The 21,844-nt window shown below is 43.5% G+C and overlaps 1 protein-coding gene across 3 annotated transcripts in view; it reads right to left on the bottom strand.

The window, feature by feature from the left end:
* Positions 1-21,844, bottom strand: part of CUL4A (cullin 4A) — an 84,378-nt gene that overhangs the window by 9,337 nt on the left and 53,197 nt on the right. For all 3 annotated transcript variants that reach the window (XM_073350371.1, XM_073350381.1, XM_073350390.1), the window contains 7 exons: positions 20,008-20,200; positions 18,392-18,496; positions 14,255-14,365; positions 13,463-13,548; positions 12,342-12,449; positions 6,434-6,547; positions 4,811-4,916 (listed from right to left, as the gene is read on the bottom strand). In XM_073350371.1, coding sequence (XP_073206472.1) covers positions 4,811-4,916; positions 6,434-6,547; positions 12,342-12,449; positions 13,463-13,548; positions 14,255-14,365; positions 18,392-18,496; positions 20,008-20,200 — 823 coding nt within the window. The remainder of the gene's footprint in view (positions 1-4,810; positions 4,917-6,433; positions 6,548-12,341; positions 12,450-13,462; positions 13,549-14,254; positions 14,366-18,391; positions 18,497-20,007; positions 20,201-21,844) is intronic.

Here is a 21,844-nt window from a genome sequence, read left to right as displayed (position 1 = left end):
TGCTGCATAGAAGAGGATGAAAAGGGGGAGTGGCAGCAACCACTCTTCACTAAAACAGAATCCACCTGATCTAGGGCTGCAAACTAGCAGATAAGGCATGCGGATCATGGCATACATGTGGACAACATACCTTGAAGAACCAGTTACTACACCATAAGTAACCACTCTACTCTTCTTCAAGTGATGTCCATATGTCTACTTCTGGTGACTCACAAGCAGTGATATCACATTCTGAAAGTGGGTGATCACAGTCTACTGAAAGGATGTCTGTAAGACAGCTCTGTCAAAGTGTGCGTCAGAGGTTGCTGGAGCTCTGGTGGAATGGTTCCTATCTGCATAGGTGGGTCCAAACACACACTCATAGAGCAAGACAGTCTGAGTTTCATTTAGATAGTCTTTAGGTGGATATAGGCTGACTTTTCATCCCCTCAGCAAAGGCCAGAAACAGTCTAGGCAAGCTCCCGAATGGTCTTATTCTGTCCAAATAAGAGAGTCCCAACAACATCTAACGTGAAATTTAACTTCCCCTGGATTAGCACAAGGATTGGGAAAGAAAATTGACAGGTGAATCACCTGATTCAGGTGAAAATCTGAGACAACTTTAGGAAAGAACTTTGGGTGAGGTCCTAATGTCACTTTGCCCTTATGGAATACTGTATACAGGGGTCCTGCTATGAGGACTTGGATCTGTCCTATTTTTCTGGATGAAGTTTTAACCACTAAGAAGATGGTCTTCATAGACAGGTAATATAAAGAGCAAGTAAATAAAAGTTTCAGGGGGAGGCCTCATTAACCCTGATAATACAACAGTGAGGTTCCAGAGGGACAGGATTTCTCGGACTAGAGGAAAGACCTGAAGCTCTTGAGGAACCTAGCAACTGTTTGGTGTGAAGACAGATCTTCAGTTGGAAGATGAGCAGAAACTGCCATTAGATGGACTTCCATAGAAGTAATTGAGAGTCCCAAATGCATTAGGGCCAGTAAGTAATAGTTGCTACTGGGTTTTCTAGTGGGAGTAGGTGCTTCTACATTGCCCAAAAAAGAACCTCTTCAATTTAGCTGAATAAGTTACTCGAATGGAATCATTTCTGCTACAAGCCAGAACATTCTGGACTTCCATGGAGCAGATTCTGTCTGTGGCTGTTAGCCAGCCAGCATCAGCCTGCAAGGTGCAGCGATGCTGGGTTTGGGTGTAGGATCTGGCCCTCAGTTTGTATGATTACATCTGGCTGAACCATAAGTGTGATTGGGGGCTGTGTTGACAGGCTCATCAGCTCAGACTACCAGAACTGTCTGGGCCATGCTGGTGTTGTCATTATCACTCTGTTTGAGCTTTTCCAGGATCCTCTGTATCAGTGGAATGAGTGGGTAAACACGAGTCCCAAAATCCAGGGGATGCAGAAGGCCAGATCCTCCTCTAGAGCAAAATACTTGGCATTGCTTGTTCTAGTCTATGGCAAACAGATCTATCCTTGGGCATCCCCATTTGTAGATGTAGATGTCTTGCAGAAATGTGTTCTTGACTGAACGCTTGTGTATTGTGTGCAGAATTGATCTGCTACGGTGTTCTGCAAGCATGAAAGATGTAGGGCCAAAAGTGTTACTTGGAGGCTGATACACCAGTCTCAGAGATGGATTGCTTCCTGGCAGAGAGGTAATGAGTGTGCCCCTCCCTGCTTACCGATGTAGTACATTGCTGTAGTATTGTCCTTCAGTACTTGGATTGTGGTTCCTCAGAATACGGTGGGTAGGAATGCCATGCAGACTTGGCTAACAGCTCTTAGCCCTAGGATATTATGTGGAGATTTACTCCTTGTGGGGGACAGATCATAGTCCCTGCATCTTAAAATGGTCCAGATGAGCTCCCCATCCAAGAGTGGACGCGTCTAGTCACCAGCTGTTTAGTGGATAGAGGCAGTAAGAATGGCACTCTGCTGTGCACATATAGAGGATCCTTCCACTAATCTAACAAGGAGAGGGCTTCTTGTGAGACCATGACCATCATATCTATTAGGTGTCTGCTGGGGTCCTTGTGCCATGGTGTCATTTTGGGTGGTCCCTGCTGTTTGGACCTCTCATGGATGGCTGCAACCACCAAGGACCCAGGTGTATGGTCATTATAAAAGTACTCAAACTACTTTGAGGGGACTTGGTAGCACCTATCTGCCTTATTTGAAGTGGGTTCCACTGAAGTTGGGGTCTATCATAGGTCTCTTGCTGGTTCCAACAAGCCTTCATTTATTGGCATTGCCAATCTACCAGAGCCCAAGGAGCACAGGATGCAGAAGTTAGTGAGACTTTTCCTGCATTCTCTCTACTACAATTTCCAGGGTAACTGACATTTGCTGGAGAAGCTCCTGGAAGATCAGATAGTTTGTTTCAGCACTGCCAGACGTAAGGGGGACAGACTCATCAGGCGAAGATGATAATATCACTATTGAGATAGGCTAGACATCTGTCTCTTGTAGATCATCCTGCTCTGTGTCCTGGTACTGATGTTGAGATGTACAGTGGACCAGCTGACTTTCCTGAAATGGATTAAGAGGGAACACAGACCTGGCTTTGGAGGCAGGAGAACCAATGAAGTCTTTCTACTGGGTGGCATCCCCAAACAGGCTCAGCATGGCCATTATTGCTTAAACTAGGGGTTTGGAGAGAAGGAAGATATCACAATGGGTACTGGGATGTCCTCTGGACTCCCCGTTGGAATAGCTTGGGTCATCATAGCCCTGGTCTACACTGTGAGGTAGGGGTGGGAAGGGGGGAAATTGATCTAAGTAACGCAACTTCAGCTACGTGAATATTGTAGCTGAAGTCGACGTATTTAGATCTACTCATCGCGGTGTCTTCACTACGGTGAGTCAACTGTTGCTGCTCCCCCATCAACTCTGTCTGCACCTCTCACGGCGGCGAAGTACAGGAGTCTATGGGAGAGCGCTCGAGGGTCGATTTATCGCATCTAGACTAGATGCGATAAATCAATCCCCGCTGGATCGATCGCTGTCTGCGGAGCCGGCGGGTAGTGTAGACATACCCATAGAGAGGCGAGCATGGCAAGTAGGTGGGTGACATATCTTCACTTCGCTCAGATGTGGAGAAGGAGCATATCTTCTCCATAAGTTGAACAATTTTCTCAGAAGTTCTACAAGGCCCAAGGGTATCCTGTGCAGGAATTGAGATGGTGGATCCAGATGGCACCAGGGCTAGGAGCTTCCTAGTAGTTGTCCGCAATGGTGACTCCAGCGGGTTGGCTACTGTCAAGTCAATCAGTACTGCGAATCTCATCAGGACTGACAGCTTGTCCTCCAGATCAGCTGGTAGCATGGTGGGTGCTATGGTATGGAGCACTCTAGTGCCAAGGCAAGGTGTTTGGATGCCAGTGCCAGGTGTATCAATGCTGGATGTTTTGTGGCCAATTGATCAGTATTGGTAGAGTCAGGAACAGACTCCAAAAGCAGTGCTGAGGTTATCTGGTGACAAAATGGTGCAGAGACATCAGCAGTACTAAATCTGAGCCTTAAACTGCCCCCTGGTTTGGACTTACTCAGTGCTGATGAGGAAAATCGGTGTCTCCAATGAGACCAGTATTCTTTCCTCCCTCTCTCCTCAGAAGATTGAACTGAGGCTGAGTTAGAAGCTCTGTCTAGTCAACAAGTGAGCCCTGAAGTTCAAGGTAGACCTGGGACTTACTGGAGCACTCACAGAGACTGGTCTAGTTTGGCTGTTGTCTTCTCCTCGGGCTCAGATAATGCCCTTACAGATCTCTCCAAGAGAAAAAGTTTTGGCAGGATTCCCTTTCTTTGTGTGTCCTCTTTGAAAAAGAGAAACATATCAAGCATTTTATCTTGTGTATATGCTTCACAGAGGCAGAAGCAGCACATGGAGTGTCAGGATTGATAGGAATGGCTACCACACAAGAGGGATAGGATTTGAATCCTTGGGATTTCAACGGCACCATATCCAGGGGATCTGGTACTGGGAATATCTGGGAAGTTGAAGAACTTGTCTTCTCATTTTTTCCCTCCTTTTAAAACAAAAATGCCAACAGGCTTAACTATAAGAGAAATATATTAAGGAACACTAACTAAAAACTAGAGAAAACAAGTGCACAGTGTGCAGAGATGTCGACAGTGTAGAGGTTCCATCTTGCTGCCTTGGGTAGTAAAAAGTAACTGGAAGTGGGTTACAGCTGCTCCGCCCTTTATGCCCTCAGCTGTGGAGTGCCAGAAGGCATGTGGGCCACAGGCACAGTCTCAACAGGCACTAGTATTAAAAAAAAAAAAATTTGATCTTGTGCCCATGGGGTGCATGTGCACCAGAAGCAGAATACACATGGACAATCACGCAAAGACATTATTAATTCAAAACCCCCTCTCCAATCCAAAACTAATGCAATTGTTCTAAAAAGGTCATTTTAAAGTATGATAATTGAAACTACAATAGAACCTTAATAATCTGCACATTTTATAATCTGCACAGAAAAAAATGGAGTCTCTCGACTTCTCAAAGAACTAAAAAAAAGCTGTAGTGAGGTCTTGTTAATAAGAATGCATCAGTTTTTACAAAATATACTACAGATCATTTACTAATAAATTTATGAAGTATCAATGTTATCCACAAAGTAGTAGAAGTATATTTGGCTTATCTTTTTGGTATTTACGTACTCGCTGATTCACAAAAATAGCCATTGCAAGTCACTGAAATTAGCAACATTCTGCTGTACTTAAAATTAGACTTTTACATCCAAAGTACTATTTAGAAGCTATTCAAATGAAAGAAAATAATGAATGTATGAAGTAATTTTTCATACCTATGCCAGTAGCCATTTTAATTTCTTCAAAAATAAATTCATCTCCTTCATTAAACATAAGCAGCACTAATGTCTGGAAGAGTGACACATGAAACTCTTTCTTTCCCTACAAAGGAAACAAAAAAACCCACAAGTAACTATAAATGATTTCTAGAGCTGTGTACAACATTTAGAGTATCAACTGTATTCTATACAGTGGAAAACTTCAAAAACAACTCTGATGACAAGTTGTACAATCTATAGATTATTTAATAAATAGCTTCTAGATCAGTGGTTCTCAAAGTTTTGTACTGGTGACCCCTTTCACATAGCAAGCCTCTGAGTGTGACCCCCCAGTAAATTAAAAACACTTTTATATATTTAACACCATTATAAATGCTGGATACAAAGCAGGGTTTAGGGTGGAGGCTGACAGCTCACGACTCCCAGGTAATAACCTCGTGACCCCGAGGGGTCCTGACCCCCAGTTTGAGAACCCCCGTTCTAGATGAAAAGAAATGTGTATTTAAAAGGATTCTGCAGCCTGATTATGTATCCTAGTATGTGGTGCCAAGGAAATGTAACAATAGCAAGACAAATTACAAAAAAACAAAAACAAAAAAAGAAAAAACCAACCCAACCAACCAAAACCCAACAACCCTGGACATTATATTGGTAGTGTAGCACACTAACAGATTACCTGAATAGCCCAGTATTCATTTAACAGCATTTTCTTCTAGGTACATACAATGGGTGAAATCCTGACTTCAATGAAGTCAATAGCAAAACTCTCATTGACTTAAATGAAGCTAGAATTTCACCCAATGAGTTATTTAATAGAGATAAGCAAACTAACATGAAAGATATCAGTGTCAGATAAAACTTGACGGAACACAAATTCTCTAATTCATGCAATTCTGCAGCAATAGCCTTAACAGAAGTGTGGCATTTGTAAAATTAGGCAATGGGAAGGAGATTAATAACTCAGGATCTCCATGCACAAACAACATTTTAAGTCTATTACAAACTTGTCAGTCATCTTAACTTCACATGATCCCAGGGCTCTAAATTTTGTATTTATAACTAGTCATCATTAACATCAGAGTAAAATTTTTATCTGTGCTCTGGTACAATGAGGTTGCGTTACTGATGAAGATATCTCATCAGACAGAACAAAAGCTATGTTAAGAAACATTTCAATTGTTTAATAATTCAACAAGCATTTAAATTTAACCACATTCATTAAATTATACCACTGATACTTTTCAGCATGGCTTTGTAATAGCTAGGACTAATATTCAAATCACTAGGTTCCTTCAAAATACTATTTAAAAAAATGTCCACCCCATTCTTTTAGTTTCCTGCCTGCTACAGGCTTCTTTTCATCAATGAATGAGACTTATTGACCCACAACAGTCAATGCTGAAAGATGTTTCACACTGGAGTTTTGACACGTTTAACTAAAATACCACATTCTAAATAAATGGCAAAGAAAACACTTTTCTAAATAGTTAATATAGAATATTGTTAGATTCTTCTCTGCAAAAAATTGTTTTATTAATGTACTGCTTAAAAAGGAAAGAGATGCCAAATAAGTTATTTTATTTAAAAGCAGATGATTAAGCATTAAATAAGCAAACATACTTCCTTAAATTCTGCTTTCAAGACAGCATGCCCTAAAGTGGTCTGCCATTGAAGCTTTCGACCACTGTGTTTTCCAAGATAAAAGGTCTTAAATACCTCTTGAAGCTTAACCATCTGTAAACAAAGAAGAAAAAAGAGGGAAAAAAGTTACTTATCTTGTACCAAATGTAACCAAACAGACTGATTTTCACAGTAGTGTGTTAGGCTCATCTTAGCATTTTAAATCAAAGTTTACACAAAAGTAAAGTTCAAGGGCCAAATCTGCCCTCATTTACATTGGTTCCAGCTTAAACAGAGCAAAAATTGATGCCAGACATTCATATAATATAATTTTCTTGAAACAAAATAAATTTTAGTTAAGATAAAACCAAATTCCCATTAAAAGAATAAGAACATATACCAAAGTGGTGATTTCATCCTGGGCCTACCAACATCTGTTCCCCACATGTGATGTAGTTAGAGGAGGAGGAGGAGAGAAGGTTCTGAAAAGCCCCACTCCCATTTTGCACTCTGCTGCCAAGTCCTCACAGACTTGAAGACCAGAAGGGATCATAGTGATCATTTAGTCCAGTGGTGGGCAAACTATGGCCCGCAGGCCAAATCTGGCCCGCCAGCCGTTTTAAAGTGACCCTCAAGCTCCCATTGGGGAGCATGGTCTGGCATTTGCCCCGCTCCACTGCTCCAGCCAAGGAGCAGGGTCAAGGGCTGTGCCACAGCGCTCCTGGAAGCAGCGGCATGGCCCCACTCCGGTTCCTACATGAAGGGGCAGCTAGGGGCCTCCACTCCGCTTGCTGCCCCCGCAGCTCCCATTGGCCGGTTACTGCAGTCAATGGGAGCTGCAGGGGCAGCGCGCCTGCGGACAGGGCGGTGCGCAGAGCTGCCTGGCCGGAGCCGTGACATAGCCGCTGCTTCTGGGAGCCGCTGAAGGTAAGCGCTGCCCGGAGCCTGCACCCCTGAGCCTCTCCCCACACCCCAACCCTGATCCCCCTCCCACCCTCTGAACCCCTCGATCCCAGCCCGGAGCACCCTCCTGCACCTCAAACCTCTCATCCTCAGCCCCATCCCAGAGCCCACACCCCCAGCTGGAACCTGCATCCCTTCCCACACCCCAACCCTCTGCCCACCCCTGATCTCCCTCCTACCTGCTGAACCCCTCGGTCCCAGCCCGGCTCATTCTCTTACACCCCAAACTCCTCATCTCCAGCCCCAGCCCAGAGCCCTCACCCCACCTCACACCCTACTCCCCCACCTCAGTCTGGAGCTCCCTCTTGCACCCTGAACTCATTTCTGGCAACACCCTGGAGCCTGCACCCCCAACCAGAGCCCTCACCCCGTCCCACACCCTAACCCCAATTTTGTGAGCATTCACGGCTCACCATACAATTTCTATTCCCAGATGTGACCCTCGGGGCAAAAAGTTTGCCCACCCTGGACCTAGTCTGAATTCCTGCACATTGCAGGCCACAGAACCTCACCTACCCCTTCTCATAACAGACCTATAACCACTGGCTGAATTACTTGAAGTCTTTAAATCATAATTTGAGGACTTCAGTTACAGAGAATCCACCATTTACTTGTTTAAACCACCAAGTGACCCAGGCCCCATGCTGCAGAGTAAGATAAAAACCTCCCAGGGTCTCTGCCAATCTCACTTTGGGGGAAATTCCTTCTCAATCCCAAATATGATGATCTGTTGAACCCGGAGCACGTTGGCAAAACCCACCAGCCAGACACCTGGGAAAGAATTCTCTGCAACTCCTGCCTTTGGTTCGTCCTAACTGCAGCCAAGGCTGTTGTCAGTACTTTATGTCCCATTCCCCCACTATCCTGTTCCACCCCCATTAGGAGCAGTCAGTGGAGAGTTTAAGGCCTCCCATCTCCATCAACTGTCTGCCATGGCTGAACCCTTGCAGAGTAGCCCGCTCCTCTAGCGAAGATGCTAGGGGAGTGAAAGGGCAAAAGCTTCCCCTGCCTGTAAATCCAGTGTCACAGCTACAACCACTGTTGGGTCCCAACACTCAGCCTGCCTCCCTTCAGTGAAAGTGAGGGGTTAAAAAAAAAAAAAAAAAAAGAAAAAAAAGGTGTTTGTGTATATATTTGACATTACAACCTAATTATGTTAATCACTTTCAAAATAGGCTTTGCAATATCTGGTAACATAAATAAAACGGATACCTACCTCTCGTAACTGTGGTTCTTCGAGATGCGTCGCTCATGTCCATTCTAATAGGTGTGTGCGTGCGCCGCGTCCACAATCATCGGAAGGTTTTTCCCCTAGTGGAACCGTCGAGTTGGCTGTGGAGTCCCCTGGAGTGGCGCCTTTATGGTGGTGTATATAGATCCCTTCCGACTGGCCACCTGCTCAGTTCCTTCTTGCCGGAATACTCTGACAGAGGGGAATCGGGCGGGATTTGGAATGGACATGAGCAACACATCTTGCAGAACAACAGTTACGAAAGGTAGGTAACCGTTTTTTCTTCTTCGAGTGATTGCTCATGTTCATTCCAATAGGTGACGTCCAAGCAGTTTCCCTGGGGGAGGGGTCAGAGTTCACCTGGTTGCTGAGTGCAAGACTGCCCTGCCAAAGGCTGCATCGTCCCTTACCTGTTGGGTAATGGCATAGTATGACGTGAAGGTGTGGATAGAAGACCAAGTTGCTGCCTTGCATGTGTCCTGGATAGGGACCTGCACCAGGAATGCTGCGGACGATGCCTGCGCTCTCGTGGAGTGCGGCATAAGTGGAGGGGCTGGAATTTTAGCTAGGTCATAGCAAGTCCTGATACAGGATGTGATCCATAATGAAATGCGCTGGGATGAGATCAGGAGCCCCCTCATCCTTTCTGTGATTGCTATAAAGAGCTGTGGTGACTTACGGAATGGCTTTGTGTGCTCCATGTAGAATGCTAGGGCAAGTCTAACGTCCAGGGAATGGAACATGCGCTCTCTGTTACTGGCATGCAGCTTAGGGAAGAACACAGGTAAAAATATGTCTTGTTTCACATGAAACTGGGAGACTACCTTTGGCAGAAATGCAGGGTGAGGGCGTAGCTGCACCATGTCTTTATAAAATACCGTATAGAGGGGTTCGGAAGTCAGGACTCTGAGCTCAGATACCCTTCTGGCTGATGTCATGGCCACCAGAAAAGCCACATTCCAGGAAAGGTAGGACAGAGGACAGGTTGCCATGGGCTTGAAAGGAGACCCCATGAGCGCAGACAGGACCAGGTTGAGGTCCCACTGGGGAATGGGCCATCGTACCTGGGGATAAAGTCTGTTTAAGCCTTCGAGAAACCTGCCCCCATGGGATTACTGAAAACTGACCCATGCGCTGCCCCCAGGTGAAAGGCCGAAATGGCAGCAAGGTGTACCCGGAGAGATGATATTGCTAATCCCTGCTGCTTAAGGTATAACAGGTAGTCCAAAATAAGGGAAATTGGCGCTAGCTGCAGTTTGGTTCCCCTTTGCCGAGCCCAAATGGAAAAACTCTTCCACTTTGCCAGGTATGTGGCACGAGTGGAGGGTTTCCCACTCCCCAGCAAGACCTCCCTCACTGGGTCTGAACACTGAAGCTTAAGTGGATTCAGCCATGGAGTTTCCACGCCTCAGGAGTTCAGGGCCAGAGTCCCTGTCTCATATGGGATCTTCCAGAGCCCTGTGGGTGTGGCGAGCCAGCAACGTGGCTATGGGGGGGATCACGGGGAGATGGTGAGCAGCGCTGTAACATGATAGGTTTGCCACAATGATGAACCAGAGGCGGTGCCGCCATCGGTGCTGCAAAGGGTGCCGGAGCCACATGAGATGTAGGGATAGATGCTGCAGCTGGTGCTACCGCCGGCGCCTGGGCTTGCAATACCAGGGACTGCACCGTCATGGCAGAAAGATCGAGCTCTTCCTCCAAATCCTCACGAGTCAGGGAGTCCACCAGCACCAGACTCGACGGGCATCCTGTTGGGGCCAGAGTCAATGGTGCCGGGTCTTGAGGCCCATGGGTGTCCTGCCGGAGGACGCACCCCACTGGAGTCCCCTCATGGCTTCTTGACGGGTCTTTCTGCCATGAATGACCTCTGTCCGCTTTCTTTTTCTTATGCGGCACCAGGGACTGCAAGCAGTGCTGCCTGGTGGCACTGGCCTTATGAGTTGGGAAGCAGTGCCGGTACTCCTTAGAGGAGTCCTTCCTCGGTGCTGGGACATCCCACACTGAGGCCGGGGCGCTGTACACCAAAGATGCCGGTGTCTCTTCCAGTGCCAGCTGTGGGTGGAGGGCCGACTCCATCAGGAGGAGCTTCAAATGATAGTCCCGCTCTCTTAATCCTAGGTCTAAAGTTCCTGCAAATTGGGCACTTCTCTGTCTGATGGCCCTCTCCTAAACACTTGAGACAGGAAGCGTGCAGATCGCCTGTGGGCATAGGTTTTGCACACTTCTCGCACACCTTAAACTCCTGCAACCGAGGCATGCCCCCATGCCTGGGGAAACTAGGGCAGGGGGAAGCCCTCTGAAGTAAGTCCAACTAACTACAAACTACTATCTAACAAACTCACAACTATGTACAACTTAGAAAAGGGAACCACTAGGCAGGCACTTGAGAATGCAAGAGACAGCTGCTCCAATGACCATCACTGGAGGTAAGAAGGAACTGAGCAGGCGGCAGGTTGGCAGGGACCTATATACACTGCAATGGGGCACCACTCCAGGGGTCTCCACAGCCGACCAAAGGGTACCACTACGGCAAAAACCCTCCGACGATCGTGCATGCAGCGCACGCACACACCTATTGGAATGCACATGAGCAATCACTTGAAGAATATTTGTTTTCAGGATCATTTCAAGTAAATAAAGTGGTTGCTTTTTTGAAAGAAGAAGGGTCTTGTGGAATTAAAGACTAAGGTGACCAGATAGCCAGTGTGAAAAATCAGGACCAGGGTTGGGAGTAACAGGCACATATACAAGATAAAATCGGGACATCTGGTCACCCTATTAGGCCTGGTCTACACTGGTGGGGGGGGGAAGGGGGGAATCGATTAAGATATGCAACTTCAGCTACGAGAAAAGCGTAGCCAAAGTTCACTTATCTTAGATCAACTTAGAATCACTTACTTCGTGTCCTCACAGCGCGGGATCAATGGCCGCCGCTCCCCTGTCAACTGCATTGCCACCTCTCGCCATGGTGGAGTTCCGGAATCAACAGCGGAGCAATCAGGGATCGATTTACACTAGACGCAATAAATCGATCCCTGATAGATCGATCACTACCCGCCGATCCAGCGGGTAGTGTAGACGTGGCCTTAGAGATTATATCAAAACGCACCATGTGGCAGAATTATGATTGCACATGCAACCATAATGTTGGCATTGTCTAACTTCTGATTACTTGATTATATTGTAAAACAGGCATGTCTATAAGCTGTTTTATTGTTTTCAAAATGTTTTTTTCACAATATTTTATGTTCTGAAGGCTGACTGGTTAACCATTTTGTGAATTTTCAATCACTTCCTCTCCCCCACCTACCTTTGTAATTTGAGAAGTTTTGACCTATTCTAGTTTACTCCTGGGGGAATTCTGCGCCACTGCATATGCGCAGAATTATTTGCTTCCCTGCAGAAAAATTACTTTCTGACAGGGAAGCAAAGGGAAGCCGTGCAGTCTGTGGCCTGTACTCCCCATCGCCATGCTGGAGCCTCCACATTTATTTATTGACAAAATTTGCAGAATTTTAAAATACTGTATGCAGATTTTTTTTTTTTTTGGTGCAGAATTTTTAAATTTTTTGTGCAGAATTCTCTCAGGAGTACTAGTCTAATTATAAGTAATTGAAAACAGTTAAAATTGGATGCGTTAGGCAACCTAAATATTGAGATTCCTACCCCTCCACCATGATAGACTGCAAATTCTAGTTCTAAAAGACTCACCTCTGGAGTTAAGTGGACTTCCACGGGTGTGTACGTTGGCCAATATCCCATAGTAAGTATATTTACCGTCAGGTCTATATTGCCTGGATCACTTTGGTTCTGCATATACTAAAATTAAATTAAATTAAAAAAACCCAAACCTGTTAAAAACCCTGCTAACACAATAAATTAAAAATAAACGTAGAAAAGTATATCAATAAATGGCTTCTGCTAATTACTATCTGGAATACTGTTTTTTTAAAAAAGCAAACAAACAGTGAATTAGTTTTGGCACAATGAATTCCGGCAATTTATTAAAACACCCGAAGAGCTGACTATAAACCAAAGTTGAATTTATAAAGCATTTCTCATTGGAGCACTGCGCAATATAAAAATCTGTGATCAAAAACAATTAACTCCTACAGCTAATATAGGCGCTCTTAATTTTTTTAAAATACTGATTCCAGTTGGAAATTATGGACAGAGTCAGGAAGTTTTCTAGAGGTGATGTCCACAGTTGGAAAATGCTCTTGGCTCCCACTGTCTAAAAGTCGTGCAAAGGCACACTACATACCTAGGCAATTCGGAACATAGTGAATGGTTGGGAACAAAACAGACAAGATGATTATCAATTAGGTCTATTAGATCTGTTCTTCTAAAGGACTTCAAAGTCAAAAGAATTTTAAAGATTCCATAAAAAACATTTAAGGGATGTTAAGAAGATACACGGTGGTACATTTTGAAAGAAATGCAGTCTAGACAGCACTTGGGCTGGGCATCCAGAGAACATAACAGCGACAATCCAGTCTGTATGGCACAAGAACATTCATCACCAGATCATTCATTCTGAACTAGTCACAGCCTGGCAATAATTCTCACATGATAAAATGGAGTCTTAAAATCAATTTTAGAGATGGGTCTAATAATAAATTTAGTGGCAACACTACATTCAGGCTTTATTATTAAGAGTCAAAAAGAAAATCAAATGAAACTATAGGGTCAAATAACGTCCCAGCAGATTCGCTGAACTATAAATAATCTGTGGAAAATCTGTTTTGTCACGGTTTAATTTAATACAATTATGTGACATCATCCTAGCTAGTGTAAATATACCATGCATAAGTATAAGAAGTTAAATTTACCTGCTTAAACTGAATCATGACATCTTTTGAAAGTTCCATATCCTTGAACATTCCCTCCAGTTTACTGGTGAAAGCAGCACCACATTCTGTCACATAAATTAAAGCAAAGTTTCCATGATTGCAATAAACATAAAACAAGTAATAAAAGCTTAAGCCTAATGTTGGGCTAGTGTGACGGTCCTTGGGATGCAAATCCAGATAAGCCGAGGCTCCTGCCTTTTCAGCTTCTTATTCATCTTTACACTTTCCTTTGTTCCACTTCCTTTACCCGAAACAAACAGAAAATAATAAAATTGTGAACTTTCTTTAATTGTTCGCAGCCTTTTCACTTGAAAATCACGTCAAACTATTTTACCAGTGCTTGAAGTGTAAACCTCAGTTAAAATAGCAAGCTGTGTGCAAAACCAGCATAACTATACCAGTGTGACAGGGTTCACCCCAACACACTGCCAGTCCCAAATTTTCCCCAAACTATGTGCTCTGTAATGTCCAGCCCGCTCCTGGACAGATCAGAGAAATTATAAGGTTAATCTGTTCTCTAAAGTCCCAAAAGCACAGCACAGCTTAATGTCACAGATTTCCAAAAAGAACTCCACTCCCATTTATACACCTAAATTAAACTTGCACATTTCCTCGAGTACATAGCAATCAGCAGTTCCTACTCTGAACAGTGGGAGCTGTAGGGTGCTCAGCTCTTTTGAAAATCTGGCCCAGTCACTTTAACAAATAAAAATAAAGGTTCAGGTTTAAAAACTAAAAGAAGCAAAAAATTCAACATTTGCAGCTGCTCACCATGTTTAAGCTTTGACAGCATTGACTTCTCAGCATCTACGGATGCACTTTTTCCAACCAGCAGTCTTTTGGCCAAATCTTTTTTATAAAATGCCTCAAACACATCTTTACCTGTATGGAGAGAAAACAAAAAAACCTGAGAAATCAAACATTACACCTTTACTACTTATCTTCAATTATACAGAAGTGTCCTTTCTCTTGACTTGCTGAAAAGTGGAACACAGTTACATATCTGTACAGTAACTGTTCAAGATGTGCTGTGCACATATATGTTTCACTAGAGTTGTCAGTGCTCCCAATGCACTTGAGTTGTAGATTTTTGCCTGCACTAGGCTGCTCATATGCCCCCTGCTCTCCTCATGCACCTAGCCAAGGGTTATTGCCATCTCCCTCTCTGTTCCTGCATACCACAGTCTAACATCCGAAGCAGTGGGGAAAGTAGGAGAGATTATGGAAGGTATATGTGCACAGCACATCTCAAAGAATAACAATTACCATACAGGTAAAGTACACACTTTCTCTCCTTCGAGTGATTGTGTGCATATCCATTCCACTTTGGATTATCTGAACAAGAGATCACAACACTGATTTACCAAAGTTGGCGTAATCTCACAAAGCTTGAGAAAGAGAGTCGTACGTGGAGAAGGTATGTAAAGGTGACCACATTGCTGCCTTGCAGATGTCTAGGAATATTGCTCAGGAAGGTAATCAAAAGGTAAGAAGATAGAAAAGTCATTCTGTATTGCTGAGAAGAAGTGAAGTGGATTCTTACTGAACTAACTGAAAGGCCAGATTATTTCAAATGCAGTAGGTAGTCCAGTATGAATGTAATCTTTATTTAATGAGGAAATAATGGTGGGATGGCACCCAGATGAAAAACTTCTTCCATTTTGCGGCATATGTGGCCCTGGTGGAGTCCTTTCTGCTACTCACCAAGATGGCTTGGACTTCTCAGGACCATAATCTCTCACACATATTCAACCAGAAATTATCCATGCAGTCAGGTAGAGAGATTTACGGTTAGGATTCAGAGACCTGTCCAAGTTTTGACATAGGAGATCCTGGACCAGGGTAAAATTATCAGTGGCCTGATAGATAGCTGATGTAGGTCCATGAACCAATATGGTCACAGCCAAGCTGGTGCCACAAGGATTTATGTTGCCTGGTCTCTTTTCATCTTCCTGGAGTACTCTTGGAATGTGAGGAACTGAGGGGAATGCATAGAGCAGATGACTGAACCAGGGAAGAAGAAAAGCATCCAGCAAGGAACTTGGGCTGCAGCCCACTCTGAAGCAAAATCCCCTGCATCTGTTGTTGAGGTTGGTCACAAATAAGTTTATTACTAGGTACCCACACTATTGGAAGATCTGCAGAAGAACATCCTTCCTGACTGACCACTTGTGTTGCTCAAGTTCCTACTGAAGGAATCCACAATAGTGTTCCTCACCTCTGGAATGTAAAGCATTTAGCAAGACCGTGTTTCTTATACAGAGATTCCACAGGCAATTTGCTTGTTAGAGCAACTGAGATAACCCTGCAGCCCCTTGCTTGTTCAGATAAAACATAGTAGTGGTATTGTCCATCAGAACTTAAACCAACTGGTTCCTGATGGTGGATACAAACGTCTTGCAGGCTTGATGAATAGCACAGAGCTAACACTTTTATGTGGAGTGAGACCTCCTGAGGTTACCAAAGAACTTGTGCCTGGAGTTGACCGAGATGACCCTCCCAGCCTTTGGTGGATGCATCTGTTACCAGAGTCATAGTCTGTTCTGGTGGCAAAAAGAGAACCCCATTTAAGACGTTCAGAGGGTCCATCCAGTAGTCCAGGGACTGAAGCTCTTATGCAGGTACGCAAATCAACAAGTGAATGCCACTCAGTCAGTATGCTGAGGAAAGCCAGGCTTGCAGACAGTGGAGGTGAGATCTGGCAATGCAGAATCACATATGTGCATGAGGCCACATACCCCAATAGTTGTAAGCAGAAATAAACTTGTCTTTGAGTTGGATGTGAGATTTTAGGACCAAAAAACTATGGACTGAATCCTGTCCTCAGGAAGGTAACCCACAGTGGTTATGGCGTCAAGTACTGCCCCTATGAAAAGTTATTCACTGTGTGGTTATAACTTCAATTTGTCTATATTAAATTTCAGGCCTGGACCAGAGAGCAGTGGTCTGATGACAAAGATACTGCGTTGGACATGGGTACTTGATCTTCCCCGAACTAGCCAATTGTCCAGGTAAGGAAATATCTGAACATCTACGCAGTGCAGGGGGGCTACCACCGCTATCATGCACTTGGCAAAGATTCTTGGGGTCGAAGATAACACAAAGGGAAGCGACGTGTAAAGGCAGTTGTTGTTGCTTGCTATGAACCGAAGAATCTTTTTGTGGCCAGGATGTATTGCCACATGAAAGTAAGCATCATGCAAATCAAGGGCAGTATACCAATCTCTAGGGAAGGGATAACAGAAGCAAGGGTGACCATCCTGAACTTGATCTTACTGATGAAGCGGTTTAGTTTTCTGAGGTCTAGAATGGGACAAAGACCACAAGATTTGGGGGGAATCGGGAAGTACTGGAAATAGAAACCTTATACTGGTAAGGAACTTCCTCTCTGCTCCCAGCTCCAAAAAGACTGCACTTCCGGAATCAATAGAGTCTTGTGAAATGGGTCCTTAAAAAACAGGGAAGGTGGACTAGGGAAGAGGAAGGAGCTGAACTGGGTGAAGTATTCCTCTTTTACAGCTGTACACCCACTTGTATGATGTGATCTGCTTCCAAGCACTGTGAGAGAGAGAGAGAGAGAGAGAGAGAGAGCGCGCGCGCTGGTATCCAAAGGGAGGGAGGAGAGATATAGTCGGTGTACCGTCCTCAATGGAGTAGTCAAAACAACTGCTTCAAAGCTGCAGTGGTCTGGTGAGAAAGGCCTATCATTGATGAATGCAACTGATGACATTTCTAGGAGGTTTAAACCTTCTGTGACAAAGCTCTGCCCTTGTCTCAGTGGGTCCCGCACTTCCTGGCAGATTTCGCTAGCCTCAGAGGCTCACTGTGACCCTCCACGTAGCCCTTCTCTCTCTAGAGGCAAGGGTCACAGCCTACTGAGCCATTTTCATCATAGGCCAGCAAGGGAGGTGCGGAGAAGCCACCCCCCCTTGCACCGTCTTTGTGGTCTCCCAGCCTCAGTGATTAATTGGGGAGGGGAGGAGAGGGGGGAGCCTGGGCCCACCCTCTACTCCGGGCTTCTACCCAGGGACCCTAATAGTAGCAGCTATGGTAGCTGACTTTTTGGAAATAGAATGTGTACAATTCCCTGGGCCACCTCCCCACAGCAGCCCCCACTCAATAGCCCCTTCACCGTTACCTCAGGGCTTCCTTCCTTGCACCTGATAGAGTTTGTACTGCTTAGTTTCTCCAACAGCGTGGCTTCCTCCTACAGCTTCTGACACATGCACCCAACTGACTAACTGGGAGGCTTTTAACTAGTTTCAGCCAGCCCCTAATTGGCTTCAGGTGTCCCAATCAACCTAGCATTCTCCCTGCCTTCTGGAGAAATCTTAATTGGCCCCAGGTGTCTGAATTGACCTGGCGCAGCTGCCGTTTACTTATCCTGGTAACAGGGATTTGTTTAGCCTGGGACTAATATATCTGTCTCCCACTACTTTTCTATAGCCATCTGGCCTTGCACCATCACACTTCCTTTGGAAGTATCCTGAGACATCTGCTAAGAGGTCCTGTAGTATGACTGAGGTTTAAATGGTTTCCTCTTTGTTACTGGGGTGTAAACCCCCAACGACTGGAGGGTCACTCAGGGATTGAGGAAAAGGAAAAGGATTAGCCACTATTCGCTGGGCTCCCACATACTCTATCCAGGAGGAAAACCACAAGGAGAGAAAAATCCTATGAGTGACCCTCCCAGCTTCCTGGTCAGAGGCCACATTTATCCTTTGGTCTTTGTGCAGAACTCCCACTGACATCAGTCTCTACTTTTGTAGTCCCAGTTTATAGATTCAAACATGTAACAAGTTTGTCACTGCTGTATTAAATCAATTAGCAATTCTAGCAGTAGCACTGAAGATCATATTTTAAATCACATCAATTTTAAACCCTTCTTACACCTTAAACATTTCTTACCATGAATGAATCTGAATATTATCATGATTTTGTCAAGGATTCTTTCCAGCTCTTCATCTGTTGCTTCTTTATTTCCAGCTCTTAACTTTGAATCCACATGTTTTGCTACAAATAAATAAAAAAATTGAGGCACTTAAAATAAAAATCCCTCTAAAATTACTGCAATGTTTCCATTTCTAATATTACTAGATATTAAAACATTGGTGAAATTCAAAACGTTCTGTTTTGTAATCAGTTTTCCCTCCTCCAAAGTCAGTGGAATTATACTCAAGTATTACGTTATTAGTGGAAAAGGAACTGACCAAGATAAAGATTAATACAACAAATAAGCTTTAAAATTAATGTACTAAAACACTAGAATCTTCATGTTACGTTCACTACAAGAATATTACTTGTTGATAGACAATGTTTTGGAATTATGCAATGCATATGAATGTATTATATGAAAAACAAAAATAAACACACAGATGACTATTTTTGTAGACCTTTACCATGCCCTCTGGCTCTCACCAAAACTTAAACAGAAGCGATGCTTTCAAGTTAGTAGCTTGATAATGGTAGAAAAAAATACAATTATGCCATGAATTTTAATTAAAGGGATAGAAAGCCGTATGAATATCCCTACTCTGGGTCTTACTAGGTTACGTGTCAGTGGGATGAGAAGGAAGCCATTGTAACAGCTGAGGATACAGTACCCACAAGTGGCAATAAGCCCATATCACTGCTTTGCACATGTCAAATAGTATTCAGTCACCTTTCCTACAAAAGGGTATTTTTTAGAAAGCCATTTTTCAAGTTAGCAGCCAAAAGCAAAAGAATATGATAAGGACAGAAACTAAGAGGCAGATCCTCAGCTAATGTAAATTGTAGTAGCTCCACTGACTTCAAACTCCGAGCTATGATAATTTACACCACCTGTGGATCTGTCCCCATATTACTTATTCTGAAACATTTTAAATATTCTTTGTGTAATGTACACTAAATGATTAAGCTTTCCTTTCCTGACTTCTGAGGTCCTGAACAATTTTCTTCTTTATAATTCAGTCTTCCTTTAACTGAATGTTATTAAAATGGGGTGTTCTCCTGAGTTTAGTTTAGGGGAAAAACAACCAGCCAACCAAAACACCCCACTACTTCTTCCTTCTTAGGCATGTTTTTCTTAGCATTGACCGTCAGACTGTATGGAAAACTGAGGTTTTAACACCAGTATAAGCCTCATCCATAAGACATACCCACTATTCTATTCTGAAGAAATAGTTAAATTTCTTTTTCTAATAGCTACTCTTCCCCCTTAGCAACTTACTCTGCTTTAGGAAGTTAGCCATATGGGTTTTTAAGCAACTGTCCTCATCAGTCACCGTGTAAGCAAATAGGGGTGCAGCAATAGCAGGAATTAACATGCTCCTTCACGTGACTGAGCATACACCTGACAAACACATCCAGACTTTTACCTGGATCCCATGACATATCCAGACTAATTTTTGCCTGGTATCCCAAAAGCAATTCTTCCAGTGGGCTATGCATTGCATTGCAATTATACTAGCATACTCAGTATGCTTTATATTATTATGCTTTCTAGAGGTTTTAAAAATATTTTACAGAAAAGTATTTTGTACCTATCAATTCTGCAGGCTTATTTGGTCTCTTGTTGATAAATGTTTCAAAGGATTCCTTCATCAAGTTTATAAATTTCTCATTTTTCTGAAAGCACGCTTCTATGATATGGTCCACTTTATCCTTAAAATCTAGTAGCTCTTGCACCATATCCTTGTCCTTTTCAGGATTAACCACTATAGTTGTCCCAAAGTTCTGTAAAAACAAACACTTTTGATAATCAAATACTTCATTGCTACCTATCTCCCCCCACAGACACATACACCCTTATGAAATTTAGCAATTGGAAAAATTTATCATAGAGGTGCTTAACAATAATTGAAATCTTAAAGCTGTTCAAAAATGATGAGATGCATTGAAATTTAAACACAAAACCAAAAAAATCCGAACACACATTAATGGATTTCAAACAGCAATGTTTGAGAGATCACTTACATTTAAAACAGAAGCTAAACAAAAATTAAGTATTAGACATGGTTGTACACACACAAGTTTACAGTTAAATACATGATTTATATAAAAGAGTACGTGGAAAAAAGTGTAGTAAGAATGTTCAGCATAATGAAAAACTTTGTATGACTCTTTTTTTTAAACCCACTGAACTGTTTATTTGCAGAAATAACTGGATATGATTTAGCTGCTTCTGGTCACTCCAGGATTCTAATGTCAACAAGGGCTACAAAAGTGGAAAAACAGCCATCACAAGGTTTGGTTGTGGGGGGGAAGCTATTGACTTGTAAAGACAAAATTCTTGCTTTATCATCTTTTAATCTTATCTTGTTTCTACTTATGCCCAGCTCTCCAATGGAATTGTAACACTATTTGTCTACTGAATCAGACAGTCTACACAACAGTGTTTGATTGACCTGCTATTTAAGATGGCTTAAGAATATTAGTATCCGATATTTGTTACAAGGAGAGTGACCAGATTTCCATAGTGGAAAAACTGGGACAACCGCACAGAGGCAGCATATTTTTCCATTCGCTTCTATCTTAGCCACTGTAACAGCTGAAAAACCAAAGAAGGCAAGACAATTCAGACTTCCCTCTTAACATTTAACTAGCCAGAGCAATAATTCATAGATATGATACTTGATGCACTGCCTGGATCCTGCCTGAATCCAACCCCTGGCTCCTAATGTCTACATACTCATATGGCCCCCATTACTATAGTATCTGAGCAATTTACAATCCTTAATGTACTTATCCGCACAACACCCAAAGTGGCAGAGAAGTACCATCCCCATTTTATAGATGGGGATCTGAGACACAGAGAGGCTAAGTAACTTGCCCAAGGTCAGAGAGGGTCTATGGCAGAGCAGGGATTTGATCCCAGGTGCCTTAATTTGCCCTATATGCTCTCATACCCCAAGGACTCACCCTCTCCAAAGTTGTCAAACCTTCCCAGTGACCTGACCCCTCCCCCACCTATTCACCAGCGCTTCTGACCAGTTTCCTCCTGGTGTTCGTGGCTCCCTGAACTCCACCTCCAGGAGTCCTCAAAACTGGGAAATGTACAAGTTAATTAAAACTTGACCAGAAAAGGGAGTCTAGTCCTAAAATCTGGGATGTATCAACTTTTCAGGGGCATCAGGTCATCCTATTTACATAGGATTTTCTCTCACTATATCTTGGACTACACAGTCTCAAATGCCCATCAGTCTCTCTTTTATCTTGGAAGCAGTAGTTGAGTGGTTACAACCAATGATATGACTAGCATTTGGGAAACCAAGCGTATAATGTTTCTGATGTGCCTCCCGTAATACTACCTCACAACATAAGACACATGATTCCAGGAGTTTCACTGCAATGTTTTCTCATCATACAGTCAGCCCCCGC

Source organism: Lepidochelys kempii, chromosome 1, assembly GCF_965140265.1.
Source record: "Lepidochelys kempii isolate rLepKem1 chromosome 1, rLepKem1.hap2, whole genome shotgun sequence".
Lineage (NCBI taxonomy): Eukaryota > Metazoa > Chordata > Testudines > Cheloniidae > Lepidochelys > Lepidochelys kempii.
Note: the sequence above shows the minus strand (reverse complement) of the source record. Positions and strands in the feature narration are given on the sequence as shown.